At 28.5% G+C, this 19,970-nt stretch overlaps 1 protein-coding gene across 1 annotated transcript; it reads right to left on the bottom strand.

Moving 5' to 3' along the window:
* Positions 1 to 793: 793 nt before the first annotated feature.
* LOC119608711 (extensin-3) lies at positions 794 to 16,410 on the bottom strand. The gene is made up of 3 exons (XM_037963229.1): positions 16,212 to 16,410; positions 15,857 to 15,987; positions 794 to 2,846 (listed from the first exon to the last, which is right to left on the bottom strand). Exons 2-3 carry the CDS (start codon positions 15,857 to 15,859, stop codon positions 1,194 to 1,196), a joined length of 1,656 nt encoding a protein of 551 aa, XP_037819157.1. The 5' UTR covers positions 15,860 to 15,987; positions 16,212 to 16,410; the 3' UTR covers positions 794 to 1,193.
* Positions 16,411 to 19,970: the final 3,560 nt, after the last annotated feature.

The raw sequence follows: 19,970 nt of genomic DNA, 5'->3' as shown, positions 1-19,970 counted from the left end.
GCACATTACTTATTACTAAATTACGATATAGATACAAAATTTGACTGAAATATAACTTTTATGTACAGAAATTTAGCTTAAAGAATTTTTTACGATCGGTCTATATTTGGTCATATCTCCCTAAAAGCGTTTTAACCGTATTTAACTAGTTGAATTATCAATTTGTGTAGAACAAAATTATATATATGTATTTTTAAAATCCTTAAATCTTATACACATACATGCAAATTACTAAATATTGCTAAGCGATATAAAAATATAAAGAAAACGGCGTTTGTAATGTTCAATAAATCTTGGAATTGTAATAGATTTAAGCTGCAAATCTTGGGATTTTTCTATTTAAGACATGAGAAAACTTATTTCTACAAATACTTGATCAATTAGAAAAGTATTAATATAAAAGTAGCTGGTGGAGGGTATTTAAGATTCGGCTCAGCCGAATATAGCACTCTAACTTGTTTTTTGTTCTAGATTGGGCAAATGTGACACTGTGCAAAGGTTGAAGTTTAATATTCGGCCCATATAGTATAGAATGATAATTTGTAGACTAGGTTATGGAACTAGGTAAATTTCAAATTTCATCTAATCTCACACATACATCCTACCCAGAGACTAAGTTGACCTCCATAAAACGATTTATTTAATTGTGTAAGAATGTGTGTATTATCGACCCGGCCTATCCAAAAATCAATATAAATATACTTACAGCTGTAGCAAGCGGTTGAACCTGTTCGACTTCATATACTTACATATATTTCCAGATTTCTAGACTAACCATTTAAACATTATAAACTTAAATTTTTAAATTTTTTCTTTATTCGTGAAAGATTTTACAAAATAGTTTTTCTATATTTCGTTTATATTTGTATATTTCTTAAAATTAAACTTAAATTATACAACACTAGTTTTATTTTTATATTAAAAATCAATAAAATCGAGTATTCAGTTATAAAAAAATAATTCTTTTGCAAAAATTATAATACGAGTTTCTTTTTTCTAACATTTTATTTTTGTATTTATAATTTAAGTAATAATGACTATGATTCGATTTTTAAATTTACTTGTTTTGATTACTTGTAAAAAAAGACTCGCAAACTTAACAACACTATGAGAATTAAACTAATGAACAGATTAAATTAAAGGCGTATAGAGAGAGAGATAGGGAGGGGAAGGGAGATTGAGTTTAAATCACATTAATATTCAAATGCTAAGGAAGGTTTGGGATACGAGTAACCATTTCGCACGGGTGTAGGATATGAGAGTTTCACTTCGGGTGTGGGATATGAGTAACCGTTCTTTTGTGGTGGCTGGGTGGGTAATTCGAATTTAACTGCTGGAGTGGGATAGGAATAACCTGATTTCTGAGGAGGTTGAGTGGGTAACTCAAATTTTTGGGCAGGTGTTGGGTAAGAGTAACCGGTTTTTTGTGGGGGTTTAGTGGGTAAATCGAATTTTTGAGCAGGGGTGGGATAAGAGTAACCAGTGTTTTGTGGTGGTTGTGTGGGTAATTCGAATTTTTGAGCGGGTGTAGGGTACGAGTAACCAGTCTTTTGTGTTGGTTTGCTGGGTAATTCGAATTTTTGGGCTGGTGTAGGGTAGGAGTAACCAGTCTTTTGTGTTGGTTTGCTGGAGTAACCGGTCTTTTGTGGTGGTTGACTAGGCAATTCAAATTTTTGTGCGGGAGTGGGGTAAGAGTAACCAGTCTTTTGAGGTGGTTGAGTGGGTAATTCGAACTTTTGAGCAGGAGTGGGATACGAGTAACCGCTCTTTTGTGTGGGCTTAGTGGGTAATTCGAATTTTTGTGCCGGAGTGGGGTACGAGTAACCGCTCTTTTGTGGAGGTTGTGTGGGTATTTCGAATTTTTGAGCGGGTGTAGGGTAAGAGTAACCAGTCTTTTGTGGAGGTCGTGTGGGTATTTCGAATTTTTGAGCGGGTGTAGGATAAGAGTATCCGGTTTTTTGGGTAGGCAATTCAAATTTAACTTCAGGAGTGGGGTAAGAATAACCTGGCTTTTGTGGAGCTGGTGTTGGTCTTCTAGTAGTGGTCTGCTCAAACTTAATTGCGGGTGTTGGATAAGAGTAACCGGTCTTTTGAGGTGACTGTGTGGGCAATTCGAATTTCTGGGCGGGAGTTGGATAAGAGTAACCAGTCTTTTGTGGTGGTTGTGTGGGTATTTCGAATTTCACTGCTGGGGTAGGATAAGAATAGCCAGTCTTTTGTGTGGGCAAATCAAATTTAACAGTAGGAGTGGGATAAGAATAGCCCGTTTTTTGTGGAGGTGGTGTAGGTCTGCGGGTAGTGGTAGTATATTCAAATTTAACTTCAGGTGTGGGATAAGAGTAACCCGTCTTTTGTGTGGGCAAATCGAATTTAACCGCTGGTGTCGGATATGAATAACCCTTGGAGGGTGCTTTGGTTGGCAACTCAAATTTCACCTCTGGAGTGGGATATGAATATCCTTTGGTGGTCTGTCTAACAGGTGCTGTAGGCCTTTGTGTAGGTTTGGTGGGTAAATCAAATTTCACTGTAGGCTGTGGATACGAATAACCAGGTTTAGCCGGTGTTGGCTTGGGATAATCAAATGGTTGTTTAGGCTGTGGATACGAGTATCCCTTAGTAGGTGCTGGCTTAGTAGGTAAATCAAATGGTTTCTGTGGCACTGGATAAGAGTAGCCCGTCTTTTGTGGATACTCAAATGGCTTTTGTGGTGGATTGTATACATAACCATTGCCTACATTCTGCTGCTGAGATTCGGCTGAGAGGTAGTTTGATACTGGTTCATAGTAGTACTGTGCCCACGTTCGACTGCTGAGCGCTAACAGTAGGCATAATGTGGAAAAGTATTTCTGAAAATAAAAAACGAAGAAATAAGAAAAGGAAGATTAATTTTTAATTAATTTATTCTTATAGTTTTAATAACTGAGTGATCATTTATGTCCAAACTTATACATATATACATATATATCTCGACTGTAGGCTGATCGGTGAGGTCAATACTGATCTATAGCTATCTTGAAAAAGCTATATAGTGGACTATTTGGTGATTTATAATCTTAAATAAAGACGGATCTATTATAAGCTGATCTATAGTTTCATAAACTTACTGATCTATTGTGAGTCTACATTCTTGACTATATTCTGATTTATATTACTTTATAAGAGTTCATTGTCTTTATTACAGACTGATCTTTAGTCTTCTCTATAGACTGATGTAAAGTGCTCCCTACTAACAGATTTATAGAATTGACTATAAATTGTTCTATAGACCTGTCTATAGACTGATCTAACTGAACTATAGTATTGACTATAGATTGATTAACAAATAGTCTTTACTTTACTATTGACTATGAATTGACCCATATTCTTCACTATATAGTATTTACGATAAACTGATCCATAACCTTGACTATAGACTGATATATAATTTTAACTATATATTGATCTATAGTTTTGAGTATATAATGATCTATGGTTTTGACTATAGACAGATCTGTACTCTTTATTACAGACTGATCTATAGTCTTGTCTATAAAGTGATCTATAGTCCTGACTGATATATAGTATTGATCTGTATTCTTTACTCCAGACTGATCTATAGTCTTGTCTATATAGTGATCTATAAATTGACCCATATTTGTTACTATATAGTATTTACAATAGTCTGATATATAGTCTTTACAATAGATTGAACAGAAGTCTTATCTATACTCTGATCTATAGTCTTGACTATAGACTGATCCATAGCCTTGACTATAGACTGATTTATAGTTTTAATTATATATTGATTTATAGTTTTAACTATATACTGATCCATGGTCTTGAATATAGACTGATCTGTAGTCTTAACTACAGACTAATCTATAGTTTTTTCTATACAGTGATCTATATTCCTGAATACGGACTATAGTCTTTTCTACAGACTGATCTATAGTCTTGGGTATATACTGATATATAGTCATGACTACAGACTGATCTATATTATTGACTATAAATTAGTCTATAGTCATCACTATAAACTAATCTATAGTCTAGACAATAGACTGATCTACAGTCTTGACTATAGACTGATCTATAGTCTTGACTATAGACTGATCTATAGTCTTGTCTACAGACTGATCATAGTCCCGACTACTGACTGATCTATAGTATTGACTATAGATTGATCTGTAGTCTTTACTACAGACTAGTCTATAGTCAAGGTTAATCTCAGTCATTAGTCAGGACTATAGATCAGTATACTGATCTATAGTCCTGACTACTGACTGATCTATAGTATTGACTATAATTGACCTATAGTCTTTACTATATAGTATTTAATATAGACTGATATATAGTCTTTACTATATGTAGATTGATCAATAGTCTTGTCGAAAGACTGATCTATAGTTCTAACTACTGAGTGATCTATAGTATTGACGATACAGTGATCTACAATCTTGACTATAGACTGATCTTCATATAATTCTTACTACAGGCTGACAGTCCTGACTACTGCCTGATCTATAGTATTGACTATAGATTGAACTTGACTATAGACTTGAATATTGACTGATCTATATTCCTAACTAAAGACTGATCCCTAGTATTGTTTATATACTGATCTGTAATCTTTTCTGTAGACAAATCTTTAGTGCTGATTTTTAATCTCGAGCATTGACTTATCAATAATCTGTTTCGAATCTAACTGATCTAACTTCTTAACAATAAACCTCTATAGTTCCATTCAAAACAAATAACAAATTCTATTTCAATTTAAACTCATCTATCTTACAAAAGTAGGGTATTTGAGCTTATTAAAAACTTCCCATAAGATTTCCTATTGATTTTTATATTTTCCACCTTTTTTGTACACTCAATCTATTGTAATCAATTTTCCAAAGACTTTTCAACATTGAACTTTTCATTGACATGACGCGATGATCATCACCGTAATAATGAAGACGATGGATGAATAGGTGGATGGTTGGATGGATAGATGGATGGATGGCACAAATTTAAAACTAGACATTGATTATTTTTTGCACATTATAACGTTTGTTTTAGCGATTTTTTGAAATTGTTTATTCGTGGACTACACCGTTTTTTATCTATCGTTAACAATTTACCGGAAATTCATGTTAAATTTAAGGTGTTTGTGGTAGTGGTGGTCGCATTTGAAGATGATGATCATGAATATGATGATGGTATTCGAGTATGATTGACCGCAAACTAATGTGTGTAGATTTTTTAATATTTCACGCTCTAAGTAAACTTTTATATATTTTTCAACTAGAACAAACATAAAATAATCAAAAAAGAACAAGCTATTAGACAGCGAAACAATCACTTTAAAACAGAAATTCTTAACACTATAACTAGAAACATTAATAAATTTTAAAAACTTAGAACAAAACCATTAAAAATGTTAATATATAGCTGTGGGTTTGTTTTATTTGTTTAAGTTTTTTTTTTTTAATTATACAAAAAATATATAAAATTTTCTCGTTAAACATTTTTTTGCCTTAATTTTCCATCATAAATTTGTTCACGGTTTTGTCATACAAACATATGTTTATTTTTCAACAATTGTTAATTGTATTCATATTCGTAATTTGTTTATATGTTTTGTTGCATGTGTGTTTTTACATGTTAATACAATTTATAACAATTTATCTCAAGGTCAGTTTGAAAAAAAAAACTAACAACCTGTATCTATCTACAACAAATTGTAGACAATTTGTGCAGCTTAAAATGATATATATAGAGTCGTAAAACATCCAATACTATATGTTAGTTTTTCATGTCAAGAGTTTGTACTCATTTTAGTTGTTAATTTTCATAGACATATTTTTCTTTTAATACTTTATTTTTGTAGATTTTTATTACCAGATAATAATAAGTTTTCATTTTTTTATTTCATTATTGTGTGTCTTAAATATACGCATCGCATCACTTGTTATGCGTACCAGACAGACAGACAGATCTTAGAAGTGGGAAAATTTTTATTGTTGTTTTTTATTTCTCGTTTGAGTTTTTCTTATAAATGCTTTTTTCAACATACAGGTGTTGGAAAACAATGTCATTGTTTTTTTTTTATTTTAGGAATTGTAGGTGTTGTCTGTGGATGTTGAATTCAATTACAAAGTCTTGAATCATAAAATAATGTTTTTTTTTTTTTAATTCATATTTGGTGTTTATTTTTTTATTCAATTTTATTTTTGAATTTTGTTTGAAGTTGTGAAGTAATAGTTAAACACTTTATGGTGAATGAATCACATTGTATATTAACTTGGTGTTTGTGAAAAAAGGGCTAAACCTGGGTACTAATTATTACTAGATTGAAATATTGTCTTAACTATGAACTACTAAATAGTATAGATAGGCTTTTAAACCTGTAGTTAGGTATAAAACACTTATTTGCTGAACTCTAGTCTAAACTATTTATCACACATCACTATAAACTGATCTGGACTAATGACTGATCTATATTCTTGACTATAAACTGATGTTAATTAACTATTCAACCATATTGAATATAAACTAATCCCTAGTCTTCTATATATACTGATCAATAGCCTTGACTATATATTGATATGTAGTCTTGCATATTGACTGATCTACAGTATTGATAGAGGACTTATCTATAGTCATGACTAAAGACTGAACCATAGCATTGACTATAAACTGATCTACAGTTATTAATATAGACAGTATTGACTAATGACTGATCTATAGTCTTGACTATAGACTGATCTACGTTCTTGATAACAGACGCATCAATATTCTTGATTATAGATGTGAATATACATATTATTGACTATTTACTGATCTATAGTATTGACAAAAGACTGTCTTTATTCATACTATAGTCTTGACTATAGATTATAGACTGATCTATAGACTGACCTATAGTCTTGATTATAGACTGATTTATAGTCTTGATTATAGACTGATCTACAGTCTTGACTATAGACTGACCTACAGTCTTGACTATAGACAGATTTATAGTCTTGACTCTAGACTGATCTATAGTGTTGACTATAGACTGATCTATAGTCTTGTCTATAGACTTATCTATAGTATTGACAATAGACTTATCCATAGTATTGGCTATAGACTTATCTATAGTCTTGAATATAAACTTATCTATAGTCTTAACTTTAGACTAATCTATAGCCTTTACTATAGACTGATCAATAGTCTTGACTATGGACTGATCTATAGTCTTGACCATAGACTGAACTATAGTCTTGACTATAGACTGATCTATAGTTTTGACTATAGATTGATCTATAGTCTTGACTTTGGACTGATCTATAGTCTTGACTATAGACTTATCTATAGCCTTGACTATAAACTTATCTATAGTCTTGGCTATACACTGATCTATAGTATTGACTATATACGGATCTATAGTCTTCAAAGTAGACTGACCTATAGTCTTGACTGTAGACTGATATATAGTCCTGACTATATACGGATCTATAGTCTTCACAGTGGACTGACTATAAACTGATCGATAGTCTATATGATTATAGACTGATCTATAGTCTTGACTATAGATTAATCTATAGTTTTGACTATAGACTGATCTATAGTCTTGACTATAGACTGATCTATAGTCTTGACTATAGACTGATCTATAGTCTTGACTATAGACTGATCTATAGTCTTGACTATAGACTGATCTATAGTCTATATGACTATAGACTGATCTATAGTCTTGACTATAGACTGATCTATAGTCTTGACTATAGACTGATCTATAGTCTTGACTATAGACTGCTCTATAGTTTTGACTATTGACTGAATTATAGTCTTGACTATAGACTGATCTATAGTCTTGACTATAGACTGATCTATAGTCGTGATTATAGACTGATCTATAGTCTTGACTGTAGACTTATCTATAGTCTTGACAGTAAACTGATTTATAGTATTGACTATAGGCTGATCTATAGTCTTGACTATATGCTGATCTATAGTCTTGACTATAGACTGTTCTATAATCTTGTCTATAGAATGATCAATAGTATTGTCTATCGACTGATCTATAGTCTTGACTATAGACTGATCTTTATTCTTGACTATAGACTGATTTATATTCTTGACTATAGACTGATCTATAGTCTTGACTATAGACTGATCTATAGTCTTGGCTATAGACTGATCTATAGTCTTGACTATAGAATTATCTATGGTTTTTGTTAAAAACTGTTGTATATATTGATCTATAGTTCAGACAATTGACTGTTATATAATCTTGACTAAAGACTGGTCAATAGCCTTGACCGATCTTCATAGACTGATTTTCGATGTGAATATACATATTATTGACTACTGAATGATCCATAGTCTTGACTATTGATTGATCCATAGTGTTGACTAAACACTGTCTTAAGGCTTATCTATAGGCTAATCTATAGTCTTGCCTATAGACTTATATATAGTTTTGACTGTAGACTTATCTATAGTCTTGACTATAGCCTTATCTATGGTATTGACTATAGACAGATCTACAGTATTTACTTTAGGTCTTGACTATAGACTAATCTGTAGCCTTAACCAATGTCTATTCCATATTCTTGGCTATAGTTTTTACTAAAGAATGATGATCTATAGTCTTACTATAGACTTTAATATGTATATTTATTTTCACAGCATAGAAGTATTAAGTATTTGATCAAATATTTGATTAATAATTTAAATAATTTAAAGCGGATTAAACAAAACCGCAATTTGTAAATAAACAACTTTTTTTTAAACAACTGATTTGTTCTTTTTATAAGCTGACAATAAAATGAAAGTATTTAACTAAAGCTTCAGCTATTCATCTTTAAACAGCTGTCAAACTAGACATTTTTAAATATTAAAACGGAAATATTTTATAGTAAATTTTTAGCTTATTAAACTTATTAGTAATTCAAAATTCAGACAATATAGATTTATAAAGTAATAAATTAATTTAAATAATGTTTATGAAGTTACCAATAATTGCTTATTATTAAAAAAAAAATACAATGGTAAATTAGGTAAATAAAAGATTTTGGAATAGAATAAAAGAAGAATGTTATTGAAATCTGAACACACAAAAAAAAAATAAACCAAATTAAACAATAGAATTAAGTTCTTTACATTTAAAATAGATCTTAAGAATGGTAAAACAAAAAAAAAAAAAAAAAGAAGAAGAACATTTAGGAAGTAATGTTTGAATGATGATACATATTAGCGGAAGTATTGTTTGTCAATATTTAAATATGCAATTTAGATTAAGAAAGTTTTTTGTTTGATTATGAATTGATAAAACCTAATTTAAAGTATAAGAAATAAATTAAAAAAAATAAATAGAACTTTTAAAACGACATAAGCTTAAACATGTGTTAGAGGTCAATAGCTTGTTATATAAATAAAAAAAATCTGTGAACTTCTGTTCAAAAAACTAAGCAGATTCCTTGAATTATATACTCATATTGAAATAAATTTTACCAGAAAGTTTCTTAACAAGTTTTATGCAAAATTTTAGAAATTCTTTTTTTTTAAACCAACTTTTTATTAATATGATAAATAAATCTTTCACTTCTTTAACTTTACACCCCAACACTTGAACTGTCATTTTAAATCCCAATTAATTTTAACACACATTTCATTAGTTTTTATCTTTTTAAAAGACTATTCACTAATTTACATAAATTTTAATAGATTTAATTATAAAGCGCGGCATTTGTGGCCATAAATTATCAAAGAGAGCAAGAGAAATCCCAAAGAAGAAATTTACCTAATAGCACGCGTTTGCTACTTAAGTCTTTCGTTTTGCTTTGAATAGTTACCAATAGAAGATATTTTGGCAAATATTTGTTGACCCTTTAAGAAAAAGTTTGTTGTTTGCTTTGTAAGTTTAAGATTTTTATTAATTTATGCTTAGTTTTAAATAAATTTTATTTTACAAGATTTGTTTATTTAATTTATTTAAGGGTTTTACCCATAACAAAAGTAGTAGATGTTTGGACTAAACGGAATTTAAATTTATGATTAATTTTACAAAATGACTTGGTAACAATAGAAATTTTCTACAAACTTTCTTTAAGCGTTTAATAATTGACATAAATCTATAGAGTCAGTTAATAACCAATCAACTATAGATCAAATAATAATCATGACTAGGGATAAGTCAGTAGTCTACAATCCTGGCTGTTGATTAGTTTATAACCAAGACTATAAATCAGTCTATAGACAATACTATAGATCAGTATATTGCCAAGATTAAAGATTAGTCTGAAAATAAGACAATTCTAAGACTACAATGCGGTCTGTAGATCAGAATATTGCCAAATCTATAGATCAGTCTATAGTCAAGACAATAGATCAGTCTATCTTTAAGACGATAGTTCAGTCTATATTTAAGAGTATAGGTCAGTATATAGTTCGGACTATAGATCTGTCTATATTAAAGACTATATGTAGTCAATACTAAAAATCACGGAGAAGTTTATAACCAATACTACGGATCAGTTAATAGATAAAACAATAGATCAGACTGTAGATAACAATATAGATCAGTTTATAATCAAGAAAGATAAAACCAAGATCAGTCTATAGTTAAGATTGTAGCTCAGTCTATAGTAAAGACTATAGATCGATTTATAATCAAGACTTTAAATCAGTCTATAGTCAAGACTATAGATCAGTCTATAGTCAAATACATGAGCCTATAGTCAAGACTATAGATCAGTCTATAGTCTAGATCAGTCTATAGTCAAGACTATAGATCAGTCTATAGTCAAGACTATAGATCAATATATAGTCCACACTGTAGATTAGTCTATAGTCAAGACTATAGATAAATCTATAATCAAGACTATAGATCAGTCAACAGTCAAGACTATAGATCAGTCTACAGTCAAGACTATAGATCAGTCTATAGATCAGTCTATAGTCAAGACTATAGATCAGTCTATAGTCAAGACTTTAGATCAGTCTATAGTCAAGACTATAGATCAGTCTATAGTCAAGGCTATTGATCAGTCTATAGTCAAGACTTTTGATCAGTCTATAGTCAAGACTATTGATCGGTCTATAGTCAAGGCTATAGATGAGCCTATAGTCAAGTCTATAGATCAGTCAATATCAGTCTATAGTCAAATCTATAGATCCATCTAAATATCTATATATTAGTCTATAGTCAAGACTATAGATCATATATTCATTCTACAGTCTAGACTGTAGATCAATTTATAGTCAAGACGGTACCGATCTGTGGATCTGTCTTTCGTCATAGTTTTTACTTTTTTTTTTTTGTTTCAAATATATACATGTTTTCCAAAATACTCACAACTTTACTTAAGTAAAAGTTGTAGTTTTTTTATTAATTGCAAACACTATTTTTAGATTAAAGCCAATTTAGAAAAAAAAACAACCCACTGTTGATTTTTAATGCCATTGAAAAGTTGTCATTACTAAAATACAAATAGTTTTGTTTTTTTCATCTATAATTTATTTAAGCAAATTAACATGTTTCACAATTTAAGACTGATTTCCTAAATATGTTAATGTTTTTATTTTATGATTCTAAAATTGATGTAATCATAGTTTAGCAAATCTTTGAAAAGAATTCAAATGATCAAAATAAAAGAGTAGGTAGGTGTTTGGTTGATATAAAAACACTCAAATGTTCTAAATAAAAAAACTTTTAATAATCTAAAAATTTCATATAAAAATCTCTTTTTAAGCTGAATTCTAAAAATTACAATAACATTCAGCGGATATTTGTAATCATAAAATAATCATTAAATTTTTTCATTACACTACGAAGTGGTCATCAAAATTTCCAATTACATCTCACACCAATACAAACCATAGGATTGTCATTAACCACAACTTGAATATTAAATTTTTAATAACACTGCGACAGACAGAAACAAATTTACACCTACATATAAATTCTACAAGATGTTAATATAAAAACAAAATAATTTTTATAGCTCTTTTTGCCATTATTAAAAAAAAGGAAATATATAAAAAATTCTGTTAAATCTCTAAATACTTGATGCACTTTTAATTTGCTATAATTTGAAACATTTTTTCACTTTTTTGTCTTAAATGAAAGCGTTGAAGTATTTAATTTGGTTTATTGTAACAGCTTTGGAAATACCAAAAATTTCAGTCTAATAAATTTGATTTTTGTCTTTATTGTTATTTTTCTTTGTGATTTAATGTTAATAAAATAAATATTTATTTTTATTTATCATTGTGTTATTTTGCAAATAAAAAAAGATTTAGTGATTTCAACTCTAAATTGTTTATTTATTAGCTAAGATTTCCAATTCAAACTTTTATGATTTTTTTTTCAAATTTTAATAGTTTTTTGTGACAATATTTATAGTCACAGAAATAACTTAATTTATTTTATTTTTTTAAAACTATTTTTAAGTAGGTGAAAGATTATTAAAATATGAAATGTTAAGACACAAAAACAAAAGACTTAAGAACCAAACTCGATTTGAATTGAAAAGATGGCTTCATTAGAGTGAATCACAAACATATTAAAAATTCACAAAAACAAATACAACCTGCTAAATAATATACAGAAATTAATATCTATAAAGCAGGTAATAAAATGGCCTAAAGGCTTTGACAATAAGTCTTTAGTCTTGACTATGGAGTGCCTTATAGTCTTGAATATAGATTGATATATAATCTTGACTATAGACTGATCAATAATCTTGACTATAGTCTTGAATATAGACTGATCTATTGTCGTGTCGATACACTGATCTATAGTCTTGACTATAAACTAATCTATAGTCTTGACTATAAACTAATCTATAGTCTTGACTATAAACTAATCTATAGTCTTGACTATAAACTAATCTATAGTCTTGACTACAAACTTATCTATAGTCTTGACTATAAACCAATGTATAGTCTTGACTATAAACTAATGTATAGTCTTGACTATAAACTAATCTATAGTCTTGACTATAAACTAATCTAAAGTCTTGACTATAAACTAATCTATAGTCTTGACTATAAACTAATCTATAGTCTTGATTATAAACTAATCTATAGTCTTGACTATAGACTGATCTATAGTCTTGACTATAGACTGGTCTATAGTCTTGACTATAGACTGATCTATAGTATTGACTATAGACTGATCTATAGTATTGACTATAGACTGATCTATAGTCTTTACTAAAGACTGATCTATAGTCTTGACTAAAGACTGATCTATAGTCTTGACTATAGACTGATCTATAGTCTTGACTATAGACTGATCTATAGTCTTGACTATAGACTGATCTAAAGTCTTGACTATAGAATGATCTATAGTCTTGACTATAGAATGATCTATAGTCTTGACTATAGAATGATCTATAGTCTTGACTATAGACTGATCTATAGTCTTGACTATAGACTGATCTATAGTCTTGACTATAGACTGATCTATAGTCTTGACTATGGACTGATCTATAGTCTTGACTATAGACTGATCTATATTCTTGACTATAGACTGATCTATAGTCTTGACTATAGACTGATCTATAGTCTTGACTATAGACTGATCTATAGTCTTGACTATAGACTGATCTATAGTCTTGACTATAGACTGATCTATAGTCTTGACTATAGACTGATCTATAGTCTTGACTATAGACTGATCTATAGTCTTGACTATAAACTGATCTATAGTCTTGACTATAAACTGATCTATAATCTTGACTATAGACTGATCTACAGTCTTCACTATATACTGATCTACAGTCTTCACTATAGACTGATCTATAGTCTTGACGATAGACTGATCTATAGTCTTGACTAAAGACTTATCTATAGTCATGACAATAGACTGATCTATAGTCAAGACAATAGACTGATCTATAGTCAAGACAATAGACTGATCTATAGTTATTACAATAGACTGATCTATAGTCATGACTATAGACTGATCTATAGTCGTGACTATAGACTGATCTATAGTCGTGACTATAGACTGATCTATAGTCGTGACTATAGACTGATCTATAGTCTTTACCATATTCTGATTTATAGTCCTGATTATAGCCTGATCTATAGTCTGGATTATAGACTGATCTATAATCTTGACTATCGACTGACCTATAGTCTAGTCTAAAGACTAATCTATAGTCTAGCCTATAGACTGATCTATTATCTAGCCTATAGACTGATCTAAATACTTGATTATAGACTGATCTATAGTTTTGACTAAAGACTGATCTATAGTCTTGACTATAGACTGATCTATAGTCTTGGCTATCCATAGTATATAGTCTTGACTATAGACTGATCTATAGTCTTGACTAAAGACTGATCTATAGTCTTGACTGTAGACTGATCTATAGTCTTCACTATAGACTGATCTATAGTCTTCACTATAGACTGATCTATAGTCTACACTATAGACTGATCTATAGTCTTCACTATAGACTGATTTATAGTCTTCACTATAGACTGATCTATAGTCTTGACTATAGACTGATCTATAGTCTTGACTATAGACTGATATATAGTCTTGACTACAGACTGATCTATATTCTTGACTATAGACTGATCTATAGTCTTGACTATAGACTGATCTATAGTCTTGACTATAGCCTGATCTATAGTCTTGAATATAGACTGATCTATAGTCTTGACTTTAGACTGATCTAAAGTATGGACTATAAACTGACCTATAGTTTTTACTATAGACTGATTTATAGTTTTGGCTATGGATTGATTATAGTCTTGACTATAGACCGAAATGACTATAGATTGAGTATACTCTGGTCTATAGTCTTAACTATAGACTTATATGATCTATAGTCTAGCCTACAGACTGATCTATAGTCTAGGCTATAGACTGATATAAGTACTTGGCTATAGACTGATCTATAGTTTTGACTATAAAGTTATCTATAATCTTTTCTATAGTCTTACTTATAGTCTTGACTATAGACTTATCTATAGTCTTGACTATAGACTTATCTATAGTCTTGACTGTAGACTGATCAATAGTTTTGAATATAGACTTGACTATAGATTGATGTATAGTCGTGATTATAGTCTGATCTATAGGCTTGACTATAGACTGATCTATAGTCTTGACTATAGACTGATCTATAGTCTTGACTATAGACTGATCTATAGTCTTGACTATAGACTGATCTATAGTCTTGACTATAGACTGATATATAGTATGGGCTATAGACTAATCTACAGTTTTGACTACAGACTGATCTATAGTCTTAACTATAGACTGATCTATAGTCTTGACTATAGACGGATCTATAGTCTTGACTATAGACTTGACTGTAGACTAATCTATAGTCTTGACTATAGACTGATCCATAGTCTAGACTATATACTGATCTATAGTCTTGACCAGTGACTCTTGTCTTCATTTGATTTAAACTGATCTATATTATTGATTATAGACTAATTAATAGTCTTGGTCTATAGTCTTGACCACTGACTCTTGTCTTCATTTGATTTAAACCGATCAATGTTATTGATTATAGACTAATTAATAGTATTGACTATAGACTGATCCACAGTCTTTCCACGGGTCTATTTCGTTTCTCGAAATACATATGTTTTAAAAGTTATATTTATAGGGGTTTTGAACTGAAAAATTATATTCAATCATTATTATTTTGATCACTGTTTAATTTTGGGCTCTATTTGTTTCGAATCGAGTCGTTTACGTGGAAGGTGTGACTCATAAGATTATCACTTTTAGATCACATGTTCTTATATTTTTGTAAATGGTTTATGTAAAAATTTTACTAAATATATAATTATTTTTTAATTTTATTGTTTGTTTAATTTTATTTGAGTCCTTTTAAAATTTATCCTTTTTCTTCTCTTCAACACTCACCATTTTCACTGATTATTTTTTTATACGAAAAGTTCTTTTGAAATTATTAGCAATATCAAGGCTTTCTTCTCATCAACTAAGTCTCATAAAAACACACCGTTTACACTAGTTGCGAATTTCTTAAACTTCACCTATAAAAATTAAATAATATTATTTTCTTGTTAAATTAATAAAAAATTAAATAAAATGCTTAATTGTTTCTTTTTAACAAATCATTAATATATATATTTTTAATTTTGCAAAACTTCACATTAATTTCATAATTATCTGGAAAATAATTTATGCACATTCAATTGTTTCTTATAGAATTTTTTTCAATAATTTTTTATTTAAATTTTTATAAACAAAAACCCACTATTTTCTTATTTTTCTTTATAAATTCATTAATTTTATTTTATATATTTTTTTATTTTTCCGTTTTAATTTTTCGAATAAAATTTTAAAAAACAGAATTAAGTGAAGTTTAGTTTTCTCTGTTGATCGTGGCAGAAGTTGTGTTGACTCGTACGTATTATCCCATCAAATAACACACTTGACATGAGTTGTTGCTGTATTTATTTGTTTTTAGATCAATTTAAGTTTTTTTCTTGTTTTTGTTTTTATATTTCTCACTTGTGTCTGCGCGCGCGCGCACAGTATAGGTGCTCTTCATATGTATTGTTTCAGTTTCAATTTCATGTAAAAACCGTAAAAAATGAAAAATAAAATTGAGAATAATAAAGAATAAGTAGCATGATGATGATGGTTAAATCCAAAGAATACAATAATCATTCAGAGTTAGTGTGAAGTTACGCATGCTTAGTGCGCTCACAGTTATTTTTTTTAGATTCTTCTTCATTTGTTTTGGGCTCAAAGAGGTGTTGGGCTCCCCTTTCTGGCAATGATCAAGACAAGAGCGTATTAAGTGTTTGAAGCGTGCGAGTATGATAATACTGACTGTGTGATGTTTTTGTTTGGAAAAGAGCACAAGTATTGAACTGAACAATTGTTAAGAATTGAATTCTTTACAGCTCAGTTTGCAAATTCACATACGATGCAGTTAAATATTACAATATGTGCTGCATACATATTTAAGAGTACCCTACAATACTAATGATGGGATTTAGAAGTTAAAAATCCAGTTTGATGCTGTTCATTAAAAGCATTTCAAATAATTAATACTTTCACTTCCTTTAACAAATCGATAAATTTCATACGGAATTTTATTATACAAAATGTTCGATAAATGTCATTTTTATAGGAAATTTACGATAAATTTCCTTTTTATAGGAAATTTACGATAAATTTCCTTTTTATAGGAAATTTACGATAAATTTCCTTTTTATAGGAAATTTACGATAAATTTCCTTTTTATAGGAAATTTACGATAAATTTCCTTTTTATAGGAAATTTACGATAAATTTCCTTTTTATAGGAAATTTACGATAAATTTCCTTTTTATAGGAAATTTACGATAAATTTCCTTTTTATAGGAAATTTACGATAAATTTCCTTTTTATAGGAAATTTACGATAAATTTCCTTTTTATAGGAAATTTACGATAAATTTCCTTTTTATAGGAAATTTACGATAAATTTCCTTTTTATAGGAAATTTACGATAAATTTCCTTTTTATAGGAAATTTACGATAAATTTCCTTTTTATAGGAAATTTACGATAAATTTCCTTTTTATAGGAAATTTACGATAAATTTCCTTTTTATAGGAAATTTACGATAAATTTCCTTTTTATAGGAAATTTACGATAAATTTAGTTTTTATAGGAAATTTACGATAAATTTAGTTTTTATAGGAAATTTACGATAAATTTAGTTTTTATAGGAAATTTACGATCAATTTAGTTTTTATAGGAAATTTACGATAAATTTAGTTTTTATAGGAAATTTACGATAAATTTTCTTTTTATAGGAAATTTACGATAAATTTCCTTTTTAAAGGAAATTTACGATAAATTTCCTTTTTATAGGAAATTTTCTTTTTATAGAAAATTTTCGATAAATTTTCTTTTTATAGAAAATTTTCGATAAATTTTCTTTCTATAGGAAATTTTCGATAAATTTTCTTTCTATAGGAAATTTTCGATAAATTTTCTTTCTATAGGAAATTTTCGATAAATTTTCTTTCTATAGGGAATTTTCGATAAATTTTCTTTCTATAGGGAATTTTCGATAAATTTTCTTTCTATAGGGAATTTTCGATAAATTTTCTTTCTATAGGGAATTTTCGATAAATTTTCTTTCTATAGGGAATTTTCGATAAATTTTCTTTCTATAGGGAATTTTCGATAAATTTTCTTTTTATTAGGAATTTTCGATAAATTTTCTTTTTATTAGGAATTTTCGATAAATTTTCTTTTTATTAGGAATTTTCGATAAATTTCCTTTTTATAGGAAATTTTCGATAAATTTCCTTTTTATAGGAAATTTTCGATAAATTTCCTTTTTATAGGAAATTTTCGATAAATTTCCTTTTTATAGGAAATTTTCGATAAATTTTATAGAATTTTCGATAAATTTCCTTTTTATAGGAAATTTTCGATAAATTTCCTTTTTATAGGAAATTTTCGATAAATTTCCTTTTTATAGGAAATTTTCGATAAATTTCCTTTTTATAGGAAATTTTCGATAAATTTCCTTTTTATAGGAAATTTTCGATAAATTTCCTTTTTATAGGAAATTTTCGATAAATTTCCTTTTTATAGGAAATTTTCGATAAATTTCCTTTTTATAGGAAATTTTCGATAAATTTCCTTTTTATAGGAAATTTTCGATAAATTTCTTTTTTATAGGAAATTTTCGATAAATTTCCTTTTTATAGGAAATTTTCGATAAATTTCGATAAATTTCCTTTTTATAGGAAATTTTCGATAAATTTCCTTTTTATAGGAAATTTTCGATAAATTTCCTTTTTATAGGAAATTTTCGATAAATTTCCTTTTTATAGGAAATTTTCGATAAATATCCTTTTGATAGGAAATTTTCGATAAATATCCTTTTGATAGGAAATTTTAGTTAAATTTCCTTTTTATAGGAAATTTTCGATAAATTTTCGATAAATTTCCTTTTTATAGGAAATTTTCGATAAATTTCCTTTTGATAGGAAATTTTAGTTAAATTTCCTTTTTATAGGAAATTTTCGATAAATTTCCTTTTTATAGGAAATTTTCGATAAATTTCCTTTTTATAGGAAATTTTCGATAAATTTCCTTTTTATAGGAAATTTTCGATAAATATTCGATAAATTTCCTTTTTATAGGAAATTTTCGATAAATTTGCTTTTTTATAGAAAATTTAAAAAAATGTATTTTTTTAATGAAATTGTTGATCTTGTTAAGATTTATAGTGAATTTCTTAGTCTACTTTGTCCAGCTACAACTTTCTTACTTATTTCAGTTTCATTTCATTATCTTATTTATCACCCATTTTTAGTTTTGTTTGCTGACTCCTCTAGTTAAGCTCTGTTTAATTTTAGAATATATATATTTTATTTATAGTTTAAGAAATAAAATGAAGTTACATACTCACACTAACAAGTGTTACAATATTCATACAACCACAAAGTACTTAAATGTACACGCTCCATACACTTGTATGTTAATGAAAGTTTTACGATGTTGTTTGAATTGTATTTGGAACTGAATATAAACCATGTTATGTGTTTTTTTTTTCTAAAGCAAACTGATATTTAAGTTAATGTCACAAAGTATTGATGTTACTAGAAGTAGTAGAAAAAAAAACGTTTAGTGAACTATTTGTATGCATTTCATAAGATACATTTCATATTTGAACATTTGCGAATATGTAGAATAAAAGATGTTGAGAGTGTTTGGTTGATTGCTAGATTTTTTTCAGAAATTCTGCCAAATGTAACACTTCCCATTTTATTTACAGTTTTATTTTATTTAGCACATATACTAGGGCTTCTTATTCAAGTGATATGGTTAGACTAAAGATTCTTTCAAACATGAATGAACATGTTACAATGTGTCTAAAAGGTGTCAATTTAGTTAACACCGTTTATATATAAATTTTATATAAAGTTATTGAACTAGAAACTGTCCTACCTCAATAAATCACTTACAGAATTTATACTGTAAGGGGTTCATTGACCCTAGG

This window comes from Lucilia sericata, unplaced genomic scaffold, assembly GCF_015586225.1.
Source record: "Lucilia sericata isolate MDLA Ls3-8-SP2 unplaced genomic scaffold, ASM1558622v1 Contig000874F_arrow, whole genome shotgun sequence".
Classification (NCBI taxonomy): domain Eukaryota; kingdom Metazoa; phylum Arthropoda; class Insecta; order Diptera; family Calliphoridae; genus Lucilia; species Lucilia sericata.
The sequence above is the reverse complement of the archived record's forward strand: the minus strand, read 5'-3'. Positions and strand labels throughout refer to the sequence as shown.